The 23,401-nt window shown below is 40.4% G+C and overlaps 1 protein-coding gene across 2 annotated transcripts in view; it reads right to left on the bottom strand.

The window, feature by feature from the left end:
• Positions 1–20,936, bottom strand: part of CUX1 (cut like homeobox 1) — a 358,099-nt gene extending 337,163 nt beyond the window's left edge. For both annotated transcript variants that reach the window (XM_083350660.1, XM_083350661.1), the window contains exon 1: positions 20,767–20,936. In XM_083350660.1, the coding sequence (XP_083206786.1) occupies positions 20,767–20,829 (63 nt within the window). In that variant the 5' untranslated portion in view covers positions 20,830–20,936. The remainder of the gene's footprint in view (positions 1–20,766) is intronic.
• Between the last annotated feature and the right edge of the window lie 2,465 nt (positions 20,937–23,401).

The raw sequence follows: 23,401 nt of genomic DNA, 5'->3' as shown, positions 1-23,401 counted from the left end.
GCCTTGCTATTACTAAAAAAGCTATTTTAGAGACAAAAGATTATATGCTGGGAAACTGCAGGTGAAATTTCCCCTCAGCTAACACACTAGCTTTTGCAGCAAATTTAATGTTGCTGGTAGAACAAAACCAAAACTTTGTGATTAGGAACATTCTAGGCCAGCCTAAATGATGCATCAAAATGTAGTTTGCCATTACACGTTATTTGCATTTTTTGACATATATTTTATTTCTGCATTCTAAATTGTTCTCTCAGTTGTATTGCAGGGATAAATTATGCTTTCTTATTGCATCTAAGGTAGGCAAAATTGTGATTTTTATAAAATTTTAAAAATATATAAAAATAAAAAGGAAATAGCGGAGTGCCAATTCCCAAAGTATGATATTTTGTCTTACCAGACCCTCATGTGCCCCTCTTTTCCTGCTAAGACCACACTTGGAATACTGCAGCCAATTTTGGTCACCATATCACAAAAAAGATGTTGAGAGTTTAGAAAAAAATCAGAGAAAAACAACTCAGAAAATGATCAAAGGCCTGGAGACTAAAACATACAATGAATGGCTGCAGGACTTGGATTGGGCTAGTATAAAGAAAGGAAGAAATAGGGAAGAGATGATAGCAGTATTCCAGTATTTGTGGGGCTGCCACATAGAAGATGGGGTCACCTTATTCACCAAAGCACCAGAGGGCAAGACAAGAAACAATGGTTGGAAACTGATCAAAGAGAGAAGCAACCTGGAATTAAGGAGAAACTTCTTAAGAGTGAGGACAATTAACCAGTGGAACTGCTTGCCCTTCAGAAATCGTGGGTGCTCCATCACTGGAGGTTTTTAAGAAGAGACTAGACAGTCACTTGTCTGAGATGGTATAGGTTCATCTGCTTAAGCGGGGGGCTGGACTAGAAGACCTCCAAGGTCCCTTCCAGCTCTATTCTGTTCTAGATTCTAGATTCTTTTTCAGAGGTAAATATGGCTAGTTTCATATGATTTTGCAGCTAAGTGCAGTATGTTCTAAGATGTGGCTTGGTGTTTTGGTTAGCAAAAGAAACTTCAACATGGATATTACATAGTTCTGAAGAAAATGTAGCCTTGCATAAGCAGAGAGAAACCTTGCAGAACATTCCTGATTGCTAAACTTTGGCACACGACACTCACACTGAGCCTAGGTAATCTCCAGCAACCTGGTATTTCTCAGCTTCAGCTGTACTACAAATAATACCAGTCTACTTCTTCACTGAGGTAGGGGTTTTAAGATGATATATGGGAACCACTTCAAAACATTTAAAGGGTGCTATACAAATGCTATGTATTATTTGGTATTATTTAACACAAGCTTCTGTCAAAGCACAATCCCTTAACTGCACAGTTATATGTTGAACCTCCAAGTGATATATTCTAGCCAGTAACAGAACCTCTGGTGTTTATTTTCCAGGACAGCAATAAGTGATCCTGGAAACACTACCTAGCTTATTCAAACTTCTGCAGTGCTCATGCAAAGGGACAAAACCTGGTTTCCATTGGTATACTGTAAATTCATTTCTCAGCATATTTCCTTCTGAGCTCCCACCTGCCATTCACAAGGGCAGAAAAATATCATGCTTCAGCAGCACCAATATCTAAGCAGGTTTTCCCATATCAGCCATTCTCTAGGTGTATCAACTTCAATGTTCGGATTCCTCATCAATGGGCCACAATGCATACAGAATTCTGGAAGTTGAAGATCTGGCTACCCAGGTTGCAAAAAGGTGAACTAAGATAGCATATGATGGGTAGAGTGAGAAGACAGATTCATTCTGTCATTTGTCTTTTCTTTGACAAAATGTCCTGCAAAACTCGTTGCTGCTACGAATCTATACCTTTTTTTAAACATAAATATTCCACACAGGTGGTGCTTAACTTATGACCACAATTGGGACAGGTATTTCTGCTGTAAGTTGAAGCAGTCATAAGTTGAGTTGGACCTGACTTTATAACAATTTTTGCAATGGTGATTGGGCAAATCATATAGTTGTTAAGTGAACCCAGCTTCCACAATGCATGGTCCCTTTTGCTGGTTTTTGCAGAAAATCAACAAAAATGATCGCAATCATGCAACTGCAGGAGGCTGCAACCAGTCATAAATGTGAGCCAGTCAAGCACCCAAATTGTGATCATGTGACCATGGGGGTGATGTGATGGGCCTAAGTGTAAGTGCAGGTCATAAGCCACTTTTTCCGAGGCTATCATAATTTTGGACCATTGTTAAATGTACAGTTGTAAATCAAGGACTACCTGCATGAACAAAGTCTATCCTTTAAAGCAAAGTACAAAGTAGCCAACCAAGGGAACATGTCCCTCTGCTAAGTGAAACGTAAGCTCTAACACAATACAACCCCAAATATTACAGAACACTAAGATTGCTTCAGGTGGCATGCAACAGAAAAGGCAATTCTGGGGAAGCAGCTTAAACTGAGGGCCAGACTAAAACATTTAGGATTTTCTCAGTTGCCACCATTTCCTACAATGCTTTCTTAACCGATATTAATCATTCCTGAATTTTTTTCCAGAAGAAAATGTTTTTTCATGTACAAAATCCAAACCAATTTCTCAAGCTTTCAGTCTGAGACTAGAAAGCTGGGGCAAAAACAGAGAAGACCTGGTTGATAAACAAGTGTTAAGTCACGGTTGGTTTAATTTATTGAATAAATTAATAGTGTGGGAAAGTTCATATGCCACACTAAGTCATAAACAAAGATTTGCAAACTAAAACAGCTCACTTTGCATGAATACACCACTGAGGATGTGAAAAATATTGCATGCATGGGATGGCAGTGCAGGGGTTCTAGGCCTAAATCAAAACACACCTGAGCTTGGAACCAGAAAACATATACTGTACTTAAGTCTAGACAGACCCAGAATATATCTGTTACGGGTAAAGACTTTCTACAGTGGGAAAGCAGGGGGAAAAGTAAAGTCACTGTAGGAGGATGGTAAGGGAAAAGAAAGTGAAAACATCAGGGAGTGAAATAGGCAAAATATTAGGTCTGTGCATCAGGTACCACATTAAATGACAACTAAAGGGAGGTAAGGGAAAAGAAGATGCAGGAAGATGAAGATAGAAGTAGGCACCCAGGCCATGAGGACATAAGAGAGATGTATTAGTCTTGCCCTACTCACCCCACATGATCCCTACAGATTTGTCTCAGCCCAAACCCAAACCAACCCAAAATTATCCAGATATCCATTCAGACATACCACAACCCTTCCCTCCATCAGAATGGTCCAGGTTCTGTGGATGAAATAAAGAATATGTTTAAGCCATGCCCTTAAAACTACAGTACAAACCAGCTGTAATTGTAGTTTCAAGTGAGTATGACTCATAAGCTTTAACAAAAAACCTGTTGAGGCTCGATGACTTTTGAATCTGACCCTGAGACCTACTCCAGAATAGCTCCACAACGGTCTTGAACCACTATTAAACAGCAGAAAGAAGAAACCCAGCAAAGAATGTGGAAGTAACTGTTTATAAATCTGAACAAAAATATGTACATTATCATATTTTAGCACACGGTGCATTAACTAAGCTAGATACGGCCATACACAGAACAGCTCAGTTCTATTTTTCCACAAAAACCCATGAGTGAATAAATGCAATGAGTAAATGCCTTAATACAATAGAAGTAATTTTCTTTTAAGATACGCTTCCCATCTTACCAGCTTCCATTTAATGCAGTCATAAAATAAACAACTGTTCACATATGCAATGAAAAATGGGCATAATAAATAGTTACTTGCGATCATATCCCAAAAAGATGTATATTCAAAGAGGGCCTTGTACTATTTCTCAGTCCAAGAGATTCCTATTAGATGCAGAACTATTACTAAAGTAATGTTTTTTTAGGTTCATAAAAGGGACAGCAGAGAAGGAAAGAGTGCCTGGAGAAATGTAATATTTCATCTTTGCATGACACTTTACAGGGTTTGAGTGCATCATATACATTTTCTTAGTAATTGTTACATAATCCTGTTAAGATCATAAGAAAATACTGAATCATACCATAATTCAGTACTGTCTATGCTTGCCTATCTCTCCCCCCAGCCCCAGTACTGGCCAGAAATAATTAAATGGGATGCTGGCATCCTGACAGGCTCCAGCATTATCTTTATTTACAGGAATACCTCTGAGCCACACATATATTCCATAAGTCCAGAACAGAAATATGGAGTATCTGATGCAGTGGCTAAGGCACCAGGCTAGAGACCAGAAGACTGAGTTCTGGTCCTGCCTTTGACATGGAAGCCGACAGAGCAACATTGGTCCACTCAATTTTCTCTCAGCCCAACTCACCTCACAAGGTTGCTGTTGGGGGGAAAATAGGAGGACTAAAAGAGTATTAGGTATGTTTGCTTCCCTTGAGTTATTTACAAAATAATAAAGGCAAAATTAAAACAAATCTAAACCTTGCGTTTGTCTGGAAAATAGGGAAATTGGGATATTTGGAATCACAGAAACTTTACTGGAACATTATTTGGTGAACAAATAATCCCTCCTTGAGAGCCATTTTTGGGAGAACTCTAAAAATTCTACTTGAACCCACTGGCCTATACCGACTAACCTGAAACTTCCTGCCATTTCTGACAGTAAAGGTTAAGGTATGGACATAAAATTGTCTATATAAAAATACATTTCCTATCTATGCACCACTAAATTTTCTTCTTTAAATAGCATAAGCATTCCCATTTTGCAACAAGACCAACTTGCCCTTTTTTCCCTAAGAGCTTAACCAAACTACAGAGAGGCCTGATGCCAACTCAGTGAAGCTCCACAAACCGTGTAGCAACATTATGGCTAAACTTAGCCTTGAAGCAGTAGACTCTTGGCTCACAACTCAACTCTCACCAGTATACAGGTAGTCCTCCACTTACAACAGCTCATTTAGGGACTGGTCAAAGTTTACAACAGCACTGAAAAAAGTGACTTATAACCATTTTTCACACTTACGACCATTGCAGCATACCCATGATCAAAATTCAGACGCTTGGCAACTGACTCACATTTATGATGGTTGCAAGTTGTCCCAGAATCATGTTATCCCCTTCTGCGACCTTTGCAAAATCAATCAGGAAACCAGATTCATTTAGCAACCATGTTACTAATTTAAGAACTGAAGTGATTCACGTAACGAACGTGGCGAGAAAAATTGTAAAATGGGGTAAAACTCAAGTTAACAAATTTCTCACTTAGCAACATAAATTTTGGGCTCAACTGTGGTCCTAAACTGCCTGTATTACCTCAGCTCAAAATTTGTGATGAAATCCTTGAAAGTTACTCAATTTCCATGAACACATTTTTCTCACTTTTCAAAGGTACACAATTGCCACAAATAAATGAAATGCCTGCGAACGTACAAATATATTCAAAAGGGACTTCACTGTGCTGTTTCCCCTTACCAAATCTTAAAAGCTTTCATTTTTAACTGGATGGTTGGTTGATTATATATTTGGCGAGACTACAGTTTAAATGGGTACTTTTATAGTTCTTACTTTAACTGTCTTACCTCAATTACACTACCAGGAGGCAGGGGGGGGGAGGCAACTAGAAATCTTAACAAAGATTTGATCTGTTTTAAGACATGATAGTTTACGGTACAACCAATCTTCCAAAGGTAGGTTGCAACTCATCTTAATAGGCAATGGATACTGGGCCATTATCTATCTGCTTGCCAGATACAATCTACTGAAAAACGTACATCCTTCAGTTTATGAACTGCCTGCACTTATTCCATAATAAAAGAAACCAGAAAACCCACTCATTCAAAACAAAATGTATACAGTACACAAAAGAGAGCATTCTATAGAGTAATTACTATACATATTAATTTCAAACTAATTAAGGAATAGAAGTATGGAAACTTGACAGCAAATTATTGAATTTACTAAAGCAGGGCTTTTCAACCTTTTCACCCATTGTGCCACTTTTAGGATATGGCAACATCCGAGTACCACCAGTCGCCTAGCAAGGTGTCAAAAACTTGATGATAAAAAAAAGAAAAAAGTGATAAAAGTACAGGTAGTCCTCGACTTACAACAGTTCGCTTAGTGACTGTTCAAGTTACAATGGCACTGAAAAAAGTGCCTCACAAGCCACAGCCGAGCAAGACACCTGCCTGCCACCCCACCCCCCCGGCGGCGCTCTTCCTCCTGTCTGAGGTTTTCATTGTTGTGAGCATTTCTGTTGAGGATTGGCAGCGGGGGTGGGGTGGGGGTGTGTTTGGTTATTATTCCCCCCATCTGCTGGGTGTTTGCAGCAGGTTTTGGTCACTTCACATATCCCTGGGACACTGTGATCGTCGTAAATCGGTTGCCAAGCATCTGAATGTAAATCACAAGACCCTGGAGATGCTGCAACATTCCAGCTGATCGGCGCCTCTTCTGGGCTCAGAAGTGCCAGGATCAGCGCCAAGCTCCAGCTGGAGCTGATCCTGGCGTGTCCACTGAGCCCTGACAGCCCCGAAGAAGCGCTGATCCTGGCCGCTTCCGCTGAGCCCTGACAGCCCTGCAGCTCCAGCCATCTATCACACAGGCTTGTGCGGTGCTGCCACCGGTTCAGCTCATTCCCCTCCCTCACTACCACTTTTCTAGGATGGTCACATACCACCTGCCAGGTGCTAATGTACCACAGGTGGTATCCGTACCACTGATTGAGAAGCCCTGTACTAAAGCATTGTGTGTACTGTGGCAAGCAGAAGTGCTGTATTTATACTCATGTTCATAGATCAAAGATCCATGCTCCTGACCTAAACAGATTATAATAAACATTTTAAAAGGCTGTGTAAACATTATAGTAGCAGGAAAGTATTTCCCAATACAAATGATATATTAGTCAATTGCTAAGCCCAATGATTGGCCTTGTTTAATAATGTCAAATACTTCATTAAGCCATTTTTCTCCATTAAGATGGAGAAAAAACAGGACCATCTGGTGGCAAGTTAAAATATGAGAGGATCTACTATGAAGTGCACCACATCGTCTCTTTACACATCTTTTGAAGAGAGCTCTAACTTACAAAAATATGTTTATCATAATAAACCTTTTAAGTGCCATACTTCAAGCATAGCTATCCCTCTTGAATCATTGTACACTGATACTTTAACCTATATAATGGTCTCAAAAGCACAGCCCTTCTATATACCTTTCTCACCCAATTTTAAATGACTCAGTTGCAAAAGTTTGCTAGGAAACGGGCTGCAAAAATTTGAAATAACTTGCAGCCTCAAGAGCCTAAAGTCCAAGCATAACATTATATATGTCATAAAATTATTATTTTACTGTGGAGCTTTTAACACAGACGAAGTGATCTCCAAAGTACCAGAGCAAAAACTTTTCAGAGACACTAGGTTGAAAAGCATTTCTCCATCTAAACTGAAAATCTATCCTGTTTCAAATGACCTGAAACAGTCTAAGCTCTTTTAGATAACTACAATTAAACTGTGACAAACAGGCCCTGGTCACATGATATGTTGAATACAGGGTCATGGGCTGTGTGGGTTGTTTGTTAGCTTATAAGAAGAACAATAGTTCTAGCAAAGAAAATAAAGGGGCTTAGAGCACAACAGGATAAAACACAAGTCCTATTTAGGTATGAGATCTTCAAACCAGGTAAACTTTATATTGTAGAAGGCAGAGAGAATTAGGGTTGCAACTTTCCACATTCATGCATCCCACCCATCTTGCCTCTTAATCTCACTAACTGACCAGAAATTGAAGACTGAAGGGGGAGAGGCACTTACGTTTAATTGTTCACTGAACTACTTAACTGCATTAATTATTTACAATCTGGCATTCTGCTTTATTAGGCTTCTGGACAATACAGAGAACTGGATCTTGGAAGGAATTTTCCAAATCTGCATGTATTTAAAAAGATGATTAAATAGGACTACAGATGAACTAGGGATTAAAAAAAACACCACCTAAACCAGGGGTGTCAAACTCAATTTCATTGAGGGCTGCATCAGCATTGCGGTTGCCCTCAGGGGGCTGGGTGGGCATGGCCAGGGTGGGCGTGGCCTACTGGGTGGGCATGGCTAGAGTGTGTATGGCCTACTGGGTGGGCGTGGCCAGCTCTACATCGTTCGCATCAAGGATGCCTGTGGGGGCCTGTGCAGGAGTGGGACAGATCTGAGGGTCTCTGGCAGAAGGAGGGTCTCTGGGCCAGGGCCAAGGCAGTGGGGGCCGTTCCCTCACTGTTTCCAGGATGGCTTTGCGGGCTGCATCCGGCCTCCGGGCCTTGTGTTTGACATGTCTGACCTAAACCTACCCTAACTGAAGATCAGAACTATGCTACTAGACCTAGTGCGCCAAATGGATCAGAGAATATTAGGAGCAAGTGATGATTATGCATGCAAAATGGCAGAGGATCTTGCCTCCCCATAGCACGCCCATAATCTGAATAGAGAAATCACCCACATCACTTCTATTTTTAGTCTAGTTTGTTTTTGGAAATTGGAAAGTTCATAATATCCATTTATATTCGTGACTGGAGTTTAGGCAGCAAACAATATAATTTGCTTATATCCTTTATAAGTTGTGCCCTTTAATATCACTGGGGATTTAAACAGTTTGTATAGCCTGTTACCATAATGAAGGCTGATAGAGGGGGAGGACTGAAAAGAGAAATGCAAGCTTCATTTTACATGCTGTACTGTGAAAGAGCAGATCAGAGAAAATCACCTGATTTTTAGTCATAATGCTTCAGTGTCAACACTGATAAGTTGCTTGCAACATCTTCTAGCACTTATTTGTTAACAACTTGGAAACTATTGGCAGTAATTACAAAGAAACTCTTTTTCTATCTAAGGTATTCTCTTTTCCCATGCTTCCTCTGGAGTGGTGAAGATGGCCAAGTATAACTACAGGCCAGCTGTAAAATTAATGTTAAGGTGACATGGAAGTAATCCATCTCTTGAAGCATTGATTGATTGGCCTATTCTGTGTGCTTAGTGTCCTTTTAAGCTCCATATTTGGAGAACAGACATGATACTTTTCACATTAGGTCACTCACAATTTATAACATTTTAATCTTGATTTCAAAAACAAGTACCAGAAAGTAATCTGAAATTGTCTTAAGTCATAGAAAAGCATAGTGATCCAGGATTATTCTACCATGCCTTGTTATTAACACATTTGGAATAATATGTTAAGTTTTCAAAACACTTTAGCTCATATTTACTTGTAATAAGTAAATGCAGAATAGTGGGGAAGTGCATGTGTGCATCTACTCCTATAGTCTGTTCACCACAATAAGTAATCCTTAAGAAGCTTGAGAGGACACATAAGAATCTTTTTTAAAAGAATTTTTAAAATATGTAGAAACACAACTATGTGTCAAAAGTTGCCTATGAAACTGAACTGAAACTTAACATTTATTCTTGTGTCATTCTGAGCTAATTCACAATTTCTTTTTCTGGAATACAAACTTGAGACATGAATGTTTAATGTGTGAACTGGTAATTGATTTTGCAACAATTCTTTACTGTGTTGGAAATCACGCAAAAAAAAAACCCCGACACTGTACACTTTGGACACATCTGCGCATAATACTGACCCAAACTTGCCACCTACAGCTGACTTTCTGAAAACCTAAGCAAAGCCTTAGATCAGGCCTTCCTCCTGCATAGACCGAAGAACTTATGCTTTTTGTATGATTCATAGCTTGATTCACAGTTCAAAATAAACTCTGGTTAAATTATCCGAATCAACTGTGAACCATAGTTTGTATAGCAAAAGTCAGGGGTCACGGTATCACCGAGGAGCACATCTTCCACAGGTATCTATGCTACAAATATATAAAATATAAAATTGATTTTTCCCCCAAGGAATCCTAGAAACTATAGTTATGAGGATGCAAATATTGTTACTACCTGAGCTAATTACGATTATCTTGGTATTCTTATGCAATTGACAAATGGACTATTGGACCAGTTATATTTTATTATTTATCTCAACCATAGTCTCATTATTCAGTGTATTTTCATTGTTCTCATGATCAGCATAAAACAATACTCGAACAACATAATTTGAACAAATAAGATGACATTCTTTCATACCTAATATTTATTTTGCATATCACTATGTTTTGTTATTACATAGGTAAAATTGTCAGCCTGCTTCTTTGTTTTCTTGTCAGCTTCAAACATATCATTTTTTAGATTTGGCAATATTTCTTATTTTCCATATGGCCTCCATTTTTTTTCCACCTCTCTCTGAATGAGCTATGAATCTGTTTCCCCAGAAAGGCAGTCTTTACTAGAAGCAGTCTCGTTCACTTAACCACCCATTTTACATTGTGAACACAATAGATAACTGTCCTATATAATTACACCAGAGTGGTTATTGCTGTAACGTGTGAATAAGGGGCAAGATTCTTAAATGCCACCAGATGTCTCCATTCCACAGTCATTGTCATTAAGAACTCTTATTAAGCTTTTTAATAAAAGTGTATCAGTAAGGATATTAATTTTATATAAAACAAAAGTGAAACAAGTAAGCAACTAAATCTTTAACACAAGTACTGCAAAAACAACCCCATACCTTCAAGTGTGGTGTCAGCAACTATGTATTTGTTATACCAAACCAAATATACATATATCCTACATATAATGTACCAAGCATTCAAGCACACATTTCTGGTAAAAAAGAGCCACTCAAGTTTACCAAACAGTTTATAATTATTTTTTCAGTGCTCTCCATTCACTGTGAGAAAAACCTATTGGAATTTCTTGATCAGTCAAAATTTGTAAAGCTACCCTTAGTAAGTTGACAAAAAATGAGCCTTTTAATAACTATCTAGAATAGAAAAATTTAACAATTTTAGCTTGCACAGGAATCTGGAGCTGTCTTCCAAGAGGGGAGAAGAGAAGGAAAGATTTGGAAGTCAGGAGCTTACTATAATTGTTCATCATTATTAGTATTTTCTGATCCTCTTTCCCTTCCTTGACTCTACATTACAGAGGAAATAGCACTGGGCTACCAGAAGGATTATCAAAATGGCAATTGAAAGATTCGGAGAAAGCATTATATAAATGTTAATCATTATTATTCCAGTCCTTGTCAAAAACATCTATTAAAACAATCCACAAGAAAAATATCAAAGCATTCTTTGCTTCCAGATATGGACTATCCTACTTTATCAAGACAAGATAAGAATAACCAGAATTTGGGGATTCTGAGACCTTTCCTCCCAATTCCTACCCATTCATTACATTCCATAAAGTCTGATTCAGATCCCACCAAGTATTTATTTGCAAGTATAAATATATACAGGTAATCCTTGATTTACAACCATAAGACAGTCTGCCATCACAATCATAAATCATGATTATTCTAAAATGAAAGTGGTCATGTGACTGACCCAATTTTATGACTTTTTGCAGCAGTTGTTGTGCTGGGTTTAGGTAAAAATCATAAAATGCAGTCACATGTCAATGGCACACAGCAAATGTCCATAAATGTGGCCCGGTTGCCAAGTGCCCAAAGTTTGGTCATGTGAGACCATCACAGGTAAAGGAAGAAAATATTTTAATACACCGAAGAGCCATTTTACTGGGCTAGATTGACACATTGCCTGACTTAATATGAGAGGAAGCTTCCTTATTCAAATGAACTCATAAGATCTCACAAATGGAAAACAAATTCAGATTTGCCATGCCAGCATGCCTAATACTTGATGTTTCAGATAGACTGGCAGCAAGTCAAAAGAATAATGGCAAAGAACCCTAGACAAAGCTTTCAAAAGCAGACTGCTATTTTCATGGAACAAAAATAAAAAATGGATTGCCTTCTACACTGATTCACTCATAAGCAAGATGGTAGATCAGAACAGACATGAGTATCTCACAGTCCTTCCATGCCAGTTTTCATACCAATGCAAACCATTACTGTGCTGCTATGTAAAGTTGCCATGTTGTGCAGAACCACAAAAAGGATTATTTCTATGCATTATTCGAATTCTTACATTGAATAAACTACTAGACAAAAATGGTTCCTAGCAATAGTTCTCACATTCCTAATGTAATAAATATGCAGTGTAATCTAGCCGTGAATGTAGTAACACCAGGATCAGTTCATGTTCTTTGGTGCTATAGCCCAACACTTTAACTCTTCACTTAGGTATTAAAAGCCAAGCTCATCATGATAGCATTTGAGTGTCTCCAGGGTTTTGTCTGCACTACAAAATTTATTATTAATCCAATGACTACCCTTTCAGCCATTATTAAATATGATTTGGCAACTAGTTACTGCATCAGCAGTGTTCAATGCCCAATTTAGAAACTATAATTGCCTTACAACAGGCCTGTCCATGCTGCAGGGTTCATATCTGGTTTCCATAAGCAGGGGGGCCTCATATTCTACCTAGAAAAATATTGATTTGTAAAACAAGGGACCATATTTTCACTTATTTTTCCCCAATAACTTAAATGTAATGGAGAGATATTTTAATATGTAACTCAGCCTTGACCTATTTTCTCTTCTCTTCCTCTCAAACCATGGAACATATTGTAGTGAAGCCTCACAATTTAGCAGATCTCAATGCGACAGATGAAATTCCTATGGCATTTACATCATCGGCAAAATAATGTGATTGTCATTTTTAAATTAAAATCAGTGACATAAAAAGGTGCAAATGAAGTAAATATTATTTGCACAAAGATGACATCACAGTGTATGCTGTCTAATTTAATGGACAATCTGGAGTAATGGGGTAAATTTTACTAATATTCTGAAATAGGTTATTATTATTACGTTCTGGGTGGAAAACAAACTGCACTGAAACATAATTAATTTAGACACATGGCACCCAAGTTATAAATTCTCAGTGATCCATGAAGGTTATTGAGCAGACCTTGGTCAAGTCCCTGATCTGATCTGCCCATCATAGTAAGCCATATTTTGTTTAAGCAAGGTTTACCTAATAAAAAACTGGCTGGGTTGAAAGCCAAGCAAGCCATATATTCCATAGGAGGTTGAGAGAATATGTGAACTCAGAGTCACACTGGTAAAGAATAAACTCCCACAGCCTTGGTGGAGCAGTGGGCTAATGCCTCCTTAAGTAACACCAGCTGCCTGCAATTAGTGCAGGTTCGAGTCCCACCAGGCTCAAGGTTGACTCAGCCTTCCATCCTTCCGAGGTAGGTAAAATGAGGACCCAAATTGTTGGGGGCAATAAGCTGACTTTGTAATAATGCCGCTTGGGGGTGTGTGTGAAAGCCCTAATAAGCAGGCATATACATAGAATGAAGGCTACTGCTAAGCTTGTAAGCCGCCCTGAGTCTTCGGAGAAGGGCGGGATATAAATGGAATTTTAAAAAAAATACAATATACTTGGATAATCTCTGGAAAAAGGCAAAGGCAGCCTCATCAGATATGGAACACTCAAGTTAAACTTGGATTTAACTCAACTTCAAATTAGCCAGTTTCTGAGGCAAAACATGGTAGTGCTAAGTGCAAACTATCCATATCCAGAAGACCCTTCTGTAATACAGGGAATAGAAGGCAAAATAGGGTGGTGGTGGTCAAAACAGGTCTTAAATAAAACTGGAGGCCAATACAAAATCTCCACTGGTGGGTCATCCATGAAATAAGTCTGAAACTTACCTGCACCTATCAACATATGATACATGACTGGTCATCTAATGTAAGTAAACTTTGTTGGTACTTTAGAGCCCTGTCTGCTGTTCCAAGAAGAGAACAAAGAAAAGCATATAAAAACCAAAGCTGGTGGGCTCTAATTGGTTTCCAGAATCGTGACTTGTATGAACCAAGCAAAAGTGAACCAAGAAGTGATAGAACCAAAAGTATCAATGAAGCAACCCAGCATAGGCTCCCAGGCTCAGAGAGGCAGCATTTGATAGTAAGCTAAAGTATTTGTGAAGCACAATTTTGGCTAGCTGCCTCATGAGTAAGCCTCTGCAGTTAACAGCCCCAGCCATCAAGACTCTCCCATAACAGTGAGTTCATAAAGCAGAGAGCAAAGAAGGATGTGTCAACCCCACACTATGTTCTTGGCTTTTTAAAGATTCACGCTGATATGATCTCAAGTGTAAGACTGTGGAGCCTGGAGCTGTATATTATGATGTAGAAGAAGCTGGAGCCAGAAATCTGCCTTTCACTGTCAGGCATCTAAAGGGGCAGTTACCAGCAGGCAGGCTGCCTACCTGTCTTAGTTTCTTATCTCCCAGCAGCAGAAAAGTTTCTTTTCACCTCCTTATAGATTCTCGGGGGTGGGGGGGAAGAAGAGGAATGAAACAGCAGTGTGGAACAGATATGGTCTTAGATCTATCTTCAAGCAACCAATGAAACCTCTGGAATTTCTTCTACCTGACAAAGCACAAATGATAGTCAAGTATTTATAAACTATGCAACCTTCCACAATCAAGGGACGGTGGCTCAGTGGGTTAGGACGCTGAGCTTGCCGATCAGAAGGTCAGCAGTTTGGCGGGTCGAATCCCGAGTGCCGCGTAAGAGAGTAAGCGCCTGTTACTCGTCCCAGCTTCTGCCAACCTAGCAGTTCGAAAGCACGTAAAAATGCAAGTAGAAAAATAGGGACCACTATGGTGGGAAGGTAACAGCGTTCCGTGCGCCTTTGGCGTCTAGTCATGCCGGCCACATGACCACGGAGACGTCCTCGGACAAGCACTGGCTCTTCGGCTTTGAAACGGAGATGAGCACCGGCCCCTAGAGTCGGAAACGACTAGCACGCATGTGCGGGGGAACCTTTACCTTAAGCTTCCACAAATGCGGCAGAAAAAAACAGAAGGGTCTGATAGATTGATAGAGATCCTTTTCACTTTATGCCCAGTGCACTCACAGAAGAATTCCATTGCATAAAATAACTGAGATCGAAATCAGATTTCCCAATAACCAGTTAGCACCAGATACTTTCTTCCCTATTAGTTCTTTCAGCCCATAAAAGGAAATCTGACTTGAATTCAAAGGACAGGACAACTCAAACTGACAGGTTTTCACTTTAGTGGGACTATCCTAGAGTAGGGGCTACAAATACAATTCTCTGTTATATAGTTAACTTTTTAAATAAAGTACACATTCTAAGACCTGCACGTGTGTTAGTCATCGCTGGTTCTAACTCTTCAGATACTGCCTTCTTTCCAAACACCCCAGCAAGGTGAGACCCTTTATCAGACACATTCTTAATAGCCAAGGAGAGAGGGAGAGAGGAAAAAACTACAAAGCCAAAGAACAGCTAATGTAGAGTGAAGTGTTTGGCATCACTGACATTCTTTTCCGCTTCTCAACAAAAATGTGTGGCACTGTACAGAAGAGGGCAATGGTAGCTGCTCTTCCTTAAAAGACACAACAAGAAGAGTACTGCGTAGTAGCTTGTCAGCCACAACTCTTTTAGTATTCATCACAGACATCAGCATGTACAAGTTCATGAAGATTTCTGAGAATATCTTGCCTTGGGAAGAGACTGGCAATTATATCTGTATTACACTATATACTGCATCTCTATGATAGATGAACTGTTGCAGTATCATTATCTTCCTAGCAAGACAGCCAATTAACACAAAGCCTGGCTATACACAGCATAAAGAAATTTTGTGTAAAAAAAATTATTAATCAAATAGAACTCTCCGCCAATATTGCCAGAAGGTTTCAACGAGAAATCTAGCACTACTGAGAAGAGGGTCACATTTAGTTTGACAAAAACAAGATTGAAGTTTATATAAATGTGCCAAATCAAGTTTTACAGTAGGCACAGGAATTAAACTGAACTATTTTTACAAAGCAGTAACAGAAAAGATTATCAAACTGCCATTTGGCTGCATTCTTTGCTATTAAATTTACATATGTTTACACTTTTGAAATGTTCGGTTTTAATCAATATAGCTAGCTTTATTTTCACAAACACAGTATTTATAGAAGTACCCATGCAGTAGCAACTAAAACGTTTTGGGATTATTCTCATGGGATGTGCAAATTTTTCCATTCAAAGCAATTACAATACATAGGCAAAAGTGAAGTCAGCTACAATTAGAGTTGTCAGATCATGTTTAACTACATCTTAATCTAATCCATACAATTCCACATCTGGGTCTCATTTCCTGAATTCCTGTAGGTATTTTAGCCACTTTTAAGAACTCTTTTAAGTACAGAAAGTTCAAACAAGCCTACCTTAATCTAAAGATCTTTTTTTAAAAAAAACAACAGCAAATAAATAATTTGCCTTATCTTTTAATCTTTTTCCAAGGCAAAGACCAGCAGCCCCTACCCTCATGAGGAAAACAGTTGAACGGCATTTTATATTCATGAGCCAGGTTTCCAACAGTTAAAACTCCCAATTGACAAAAAAGTTGGGACAGTACAAACGTCATTCCACTCCACAACTTGGGCATACACGAACGCACACACACACACACACACACACACACAAACACACACACAAACAATCCAAAACCAGGGTGTCTTACTATCACTTTCAATCTCAGGACAGGAGAGGAATACACACCCCAGTTTAGCCACCAGTCTCTGATGCAAGCACACACAAACAGAGCCCTCACCTTTACTTCCTCTTCAGCTGTGCCAAACATCTATGTATGCACAACTTCCAGCTCTTTCTATGCTGAACTATCCTCACACCAACAGGGACACTGGCTGAACAGACTACTTCATCAGGGGAGAAAGGAAAGAGAAGGAGGGGGAAAGAGCAGTTCTCCAGCCAAATTCATTTACATGTCAGGCATTTATAGAGACTGGACGGTATCCTGCCCCAGATCAACCAATCTATGCCACAAAAACACTGATCGAAGAAGGAAAGCTCCTACTGGTCTTTTGTGTTCTTCCTATTTGTCCTTCATATTTATTTACACACCGCACGCACACACCCCCTGAGCAACATTATTAAGTAGTAGCTCTGCAATCACATCAAGGAACACCCACCCACATACATACATAAGGCAATCTTTATCTTGTCCACTTGCTCCCCTCCACAAACTTCTTTAAATATGACTTCTAAACATAAAACTTACATTAAAAATAGAGAGAAGCATGTGTCAAAATACTTGATATAGAAATTGTTCCGGCAGAGACCTCTCCCAGGCAGAGGCCTTGTCCCTGCCAATAATGAGAACCATGAGATAAGGAAGTGAGATAAACAATGACAACCCCCTCCTCACCAGCCATGAGGGGAAAAAGCAACAAAGAGGGATCTCCCTTCCCTCCCACCATCTAAATACTTGTACACTAAGACAGCTGATCCAGAGAATGGGGGGTGTTCCTACAAGGTCCTAGGGGGGCTTGCAGTTCTATAGCTCTCTCCCCTTCCATTAAAGAAATAACATCCTTGAAGTTTCTGGAAGCTCTCATTAGGGGCAGTTATTAATTAGAGATTTGTATCCAATACCCACACTTTTTCCAAATTATTCCCACAAAGTCAAAGTATAACACATCTCTCCAGGATCACCGATAAATAAATAAATAAATATCAACATTACAGTGACACCTCATGTAGGACTTCTCTAGCCCCCAAATTTGCAGAAACACAGGCGCATGAAGCAACAACTGGGAAATGTGTGAAAGGAAGAGGAGGGAGGTTAGTGAAACATGTTGACTGAGAAGATGGCACAGAACCTTCTCCTCCAAGCTGCATGCAACCCAGCCTCTTAAAATGCAAAAAGGACAATCTGCGAAGTTAAACAGGTGAACGTAAGCACACAGTTCCAGAGAAGAGACCTACACACATATATCTCAATTTAAGGGGAAAATGACATAAGTGAAAAAAGAAACAGGTCCTGCTATTGAGTAGCCTCCCTCCATTCTCAAAACCGCTTCTAAAGATTCAATTAAAACTTTGAAACGAGGAGTTTTCCTAAATGAGAGAATACCCCTTCTTTCCACAAAAGTGCAGATGATACAGAAGACAAACAGGGTTGGGGAGGGTCAGTTCCAGCCTTAAGATTTCTTGGCTGGAGCTCAGGGAGCCATCCCATTTTTTTAGGGAAAAAGCACATGCGGGTGCAGGAAAGAGGTCCTTTCAAAAGAGATTTTCCCCCCCACCTCCACACTTCCTTTAAAGGATGGTGAAGAGAACCAGCAAAAAGTTCTCCTTTCGCCTATTACCCAAACACCCAGCATCGCATGTAAGCAGAACAGAAGACCATCTCTCAGATTAACCTGAAGCTGCAATCTTAAGCATGACATTTACTAAGAGCAAACACAGAACAGTAAGATTTATTTCTTTACTCCTCTTCCAATCTACCGAAAGAATTGGGGGTTTTCATGGGAGGAAAACAGCCATGTAAGACTTGCCTTGTCCTCCCCCATTACAAGATCTCAGTCTCCCGCTCCGTTCTCTCTCGCACACAACATCAAAGGCGAACAGTGGACCCCATAACATACAACAGGATTAGACAAGTCCTCCCCTGACCTTGCACATTCTCTCTTCCTTCCCACACTATGAAAGAAGAATCAACTAATTCGACCCCTCCCCCTTTTAACTCTTCTGGGGAAATTGGGAAAGGAAGAAGTGGGAGGAAACGCTTCCTCCCCAAATACTGGAGTGGTGGTGGTGGGGGGGGAAATTTAGAGAAAATTGATATTATTTCACAAAGAGACTGAAATGCCCTTTCTAATAAAAATAGAAGGGGGGGCAAATAGAGAACTGCAAGGGTAGGACTTACCTAAATGCACTCATTATCAATTAGTACTAGCCAAAGCTTACCCCCAAAGGGGGAAAAAACCCTAAACCTTAATAATGCATTATATAGTAAGGTCTCTTCAAAAAAGAAAGGCAATACAACCCCCCCCCCCCAAAATAAGATTTGGCTGAGTGGAGAGAAATGGGATATCTTGCCATTCATTAAATAAGCCAGCAAAGAAGGGGAGAGTTCAAAAGTCACTGTGAAAGGACCCCTCTCCATAAAATAATGCCAGAATCTTAAAGAAGCTAAATCCAGTATTAAGGCAGCTCACATTTTTTCCAGCTATTCACATTAGTTTACCATGGGGGGGGGGGAGGGGAGGCATATTTGGAAAGGGGAGAAGGTGCAAAAAAGTTGACGGCAGTGCTTCAATGACAGAGGAGGGAGAAAAATTGGGGGTTCCCCTGTGGGCCTCATAAGGCAGCTTTTGATACTGGGGAGGCAGGAAAGCTTTTTTCCCCCTTCCCTGGTCAGTGTATAAACTCCTTGCAAAGTTTCCCACGAGCTTCAAAGAGGGGGTGTAAGTACAGAAGAAAAAAATGTTTTTGGAAGGGCCAGAGCAGAAAGAAACATATTACAAGATCTGCACATAAAAACACATCTACAGCATTTTCTTTTAGCACTTCTTCCCGCATCTCATGAAATTTAGTCCCTGTTAAGAAGGGACTCATTCTAGTAGGGAGGGGGGGGTTGAAATGAGTGAAAGAAACAGGTCAGGCTCCCTCTGTTACAGGTTATTTTAATATTCCTTTCTCTGCATAAAAAAGAAGGGTTTCTTGAGGATGACAGAGTCAGAGAAAGGAAGCAACCCCAGAACATTCCCCCCCCCCTTTAACACACAGCTTTGGAAGGGGAAATCAACCTAGAAAATAGAAAAAGCAGAGCTCCACATGCATCTGTTTTTAAATATATATATATATATATATATATATATATATATATATATATATATATATATATATATATATATATATATATATATATATATATATATATATATATTATGATGATTTTAGTTCCATATTCTTTCACTTTGTAAAACTGGAGGACTGTTACAGAAAAAGAAGAAAGATGGGTATCCAATGGAGGGAGGAAAAAAAAAAGAAAAATAAGACAGCCGCCCCCCCTTCTCAAGTTAAATTTCCTTAACTCTATCCCCCTTCCCAAACTATGGGACTGTTTAAAAGATACCAATTGTGGGGCTGTTAATAAATGAAAGTGTTGTTAAAGTAGGGTCTGTTTTAGATGGGGGGGAGTGCAAAAATAAGTAGAAATCGGCAAGGGGGGGGAAAACAATCTCTCCGGTTATTAATATAACCCTTCACTCTTTTCCCTCCCTTTTAAAAAAAGGGACTAGTCGGAAAGGGAGGGGGGAGGTTTAAAGAAAAGTGCTGTGGAAGAATTAAATGCGTCTGGGTTTGGAGGAAGGGGCTGCACGAATAATCAAGACTCAAGGCAGAGAGGGCAAACCCGCTCCCCGTTATTGTTATTAGTATTATTATTAACCCCCCTCCCCGAGGACTCTCTGTCCTCCCTGTTTATAAAACTAAGGCTGCGGGGGGGGGAGGCTTAAAGGAAACCCGGGTTCCCGGAGTGATGCTGTTTTGGGGAAGGGGCGCTTCGGCGCGGGAGGGGGGGGGAGGAAGGTGGCGAAGCGGCTCCTCCATCCCGGGACAAGCCACCTCGGCGGCGGCGGCGCCATCTTGTCGGGATCGATGAATTGAACAAAGAGGATCAATTTCTGATCGCGGCGGCGGCGCCGGGTTATCGATGGGAGGGAGAGCGGAAAGAGGCGAGGGGAGGCGGGCAGGGCTGGCGGCCGCCACCGCCGGGTCTCAGCCAGGCTCGGAGGGAGCGAGGGGGGGGACCCGCAGGAGGGGGGGCGCTGCTTCTGCCGATACTTTTTTTTTTCTTGGCGGGGGGGGTGGGAGCTTTTCTTAAGGGGGAAGACAAGGGGGAGCCCCCCCCCAGGGCAGCTCCGGGGGGGGAGAGAGAAGGGGAGGGCGAAGGAGAGGGAAAGGGGGGTCCCGTGGAGAGGGGGAGACCCACGCGCCAGCGGACCCCGAGCCTGACCTGCAGCTGCTGTAAATCAAAGCGCTTCCAATATTGAAACATCGATCCCACATTGGCCGCCATCTTGAGACATATTGAGACAGAAGTGAGCGGCGGATCGAGCGAGAGAGAGAGAGAGGGGCTGGAGAGTGCACGGGGAGGGAGGGAGGGAGGGAGGAGGAGGAGGAGGAGGAGGAGGAAAGGGGGAAGAGAGAGAGAGAGAGGGAGGGAGCGAGCGGCGGGCGAGACGCTCAGAGAGAGAGAGAGAGAAGAGAGAGAGAGAGAGGCCGGCAGCAAAGCCAGGCAAGTCGAGGAGGGCGCGCGGAAAACCCGGACCGGCGAAACAGGGAGCTCTCGGAATGGCGGGCTGGACTGCCAGCCCAGGGAGGAAACATTACTGTGGGTTCAGACATTTTATCTCTGCGAAACGGGCATTCTTCCTTTGTGTCCACAAGAAGAAGACGCACTTTATGCTGTTCTCTTTTGGACTTGGAACCCAAGTTTTTCTTTTTTTTTTCTTTTTTTCCTCTTGCGCTGCGTGCACGCTTTTGCTGTATGTAATGGATCTGTATTTTTTAAAAAAAAAAAAAAAGACGCGGACTAACGCACGCACATACATGCAAAACCCAGGGTCATTGAACAGAGAGGCGTAATATCTTGGAGGGAAAACAAAATATTGGAATGAAAAGGGATCTGAATTCATTTTTAAAAAGTCGCCTGAAATGTTTACGTCCCTACTTTTTGGATAACTTTTTAACAGCGATGGTTTTCTTTGGCTTTTCTCATGGATACGGATCTGCGTACAAATTTAAGAGTCATTTATTTGTGCATTTTATAAAATACAGCGATACGTGGAGTAGCTGTGGTGTAAAACTATCTGTAAAACTATTTTTATTATTGGAACATCAATAATAAAAATAAAATAAAATTTTAGGCAAAAAATAGTACTGTTCTTAAAAGAGCTAGTTTAAACTTATATCTATGGTGTAAAGAACATCCCACCTGAATACAACATGTATTTTAATAATAGTGGAAGTACAGTAAATCCTCATAAGGTGGCATGTACCTGTGTAAAATATAGAAATGTGTTCAAGGGTAGTCCAACAGTATTCATCCCCAGAGCCCCTCTTTGCGGGGGGGGGGGAGGAGGTTAGAAACATGAAATATAATTAATTAAAATTCATCTGGGCTTCACTTTCCTAACTTGTATTTAAAAGATTGCAGTATTAAATATATTTATCTTAAAACAGGAGATTTACTCTTTTGCAAATGTTTATAAATGTGCAGAAATACGGTTCAACAATCAAATGCACGACCTCAGCACTGCCTCCTCCCCTCCCCCCATCCAAAGTCTTGTGTGGCCACTGTGTCTTACTATCAAACAGAAAATGTTAAGGTTAAAGAAAAGAAATGTTAGATCAATGGGAAGTCATCCCATTAACTATTTTGAATTAATGGAATTTGATCGAAATTGAACTGAATCCTTCTCCTGGCCTTGCCTTCCTTTTAGAAGTTGTGCGTCTGCAAAGGGTATAACTCCAAAGTCAAGCAGACTTCTTGAACCTTCCCCCAGCCTTGACAATAATAAATGAAATTACGCATTTCTTTGCTTCCTTCTAATGGTTGAGTGGATTTTTGCAGCCCAGAGCTATAGCCCTAAATGAGATGGGATGGGAGTATTCTTTTCTGTCTCCAATATGCGGAGGCATACTTATTCCTATTAATGTCTCACATGTCACACACTTAGAAGCTTTCTGCTGAAACTGGAACCCGAAATCAACTTCGTTTTGAATTGCAGTCTAGTTCTTTCTCAGCAGCAGCAAATGCGCATGAGATGACTTCGGTAGAAATAACGCTGCTTGAATACAGGCATACAACTTAAGCTGAGGTCATATAACTACAGTAAGCCTCTTGAGCTGCAAGTGCTAATGAGTTTGATGGGGCAGGTACACAAGTCTGTGCATGTTTATTCAGACATGTCCCAGTAGTTCCATGAACCTTACTTTCTAGTAAGGCTGTGTAGGATGTCAGTCTGAGTTTCCTTCAGGCACTCTGAAAGAGTTTGCATATCTTTCTTGCCCGCAGCCTGCACTACTAGCAAACTGCAATTAATGGGAACATTAGTTGTTATGTAAATGGCAGCTTCGGTACAGGCAGGGCATATTCTAAACCTTGAATGGATTGGAGCGAGAGTTAAAACCCTTTCATTTTACAACAGTCTGGATAAAAAAGTTCTCTTTTAAAGCTGCTATTTGCATTTCAAGAGAATTTTCCGGTGACCCCAAGAAGATTTTACTTGAATTGGAAACAGCTAACCTCTGCCCAAAGTAGAATCTCAAACTCAAACTATTGAGCATTGCAGGAGGACTACTAGTTTATTAGCCCAAAAGCTAGAACACAGAAGCTTTTTCTATATTTGTGGAGTCCTATATACTCTCTGAGCTTGGTGGTTTGCTTGTAGATGTTTCACTATCTGACTAGGTAACATTATCACTTCTTTTCAACTTTGTGTGTGTGTGTCTTTGAATCAATTTTGGCTATGTCCCTGCCATTTTCCTGGCAAGATTTTCAAAAGTAATTGCCCGTGCCATCTTCTACCTAGGGCTGAGACAGTGTAACTGGCCAAGTCACTGGTCCAGTTGGCTTTGTGTCTAAA

This window comes from Vipera ursinii (assembly GCF_947247035.1).
Source record: "Vipera ursinii genome assembly, chromosome: 1".
Classification (NCBI taxonomy): Eukaryota; Metazoa; Chordata; class Lepidosauria; order Squamata; family Viperidae; genus Vipera; species Vipera ursinii.
The sequence above is the reverse complement of the archived record's forward strand: the minus strand, read 5'-3'. Positions and strand labels throughout refer to the sequence as shown.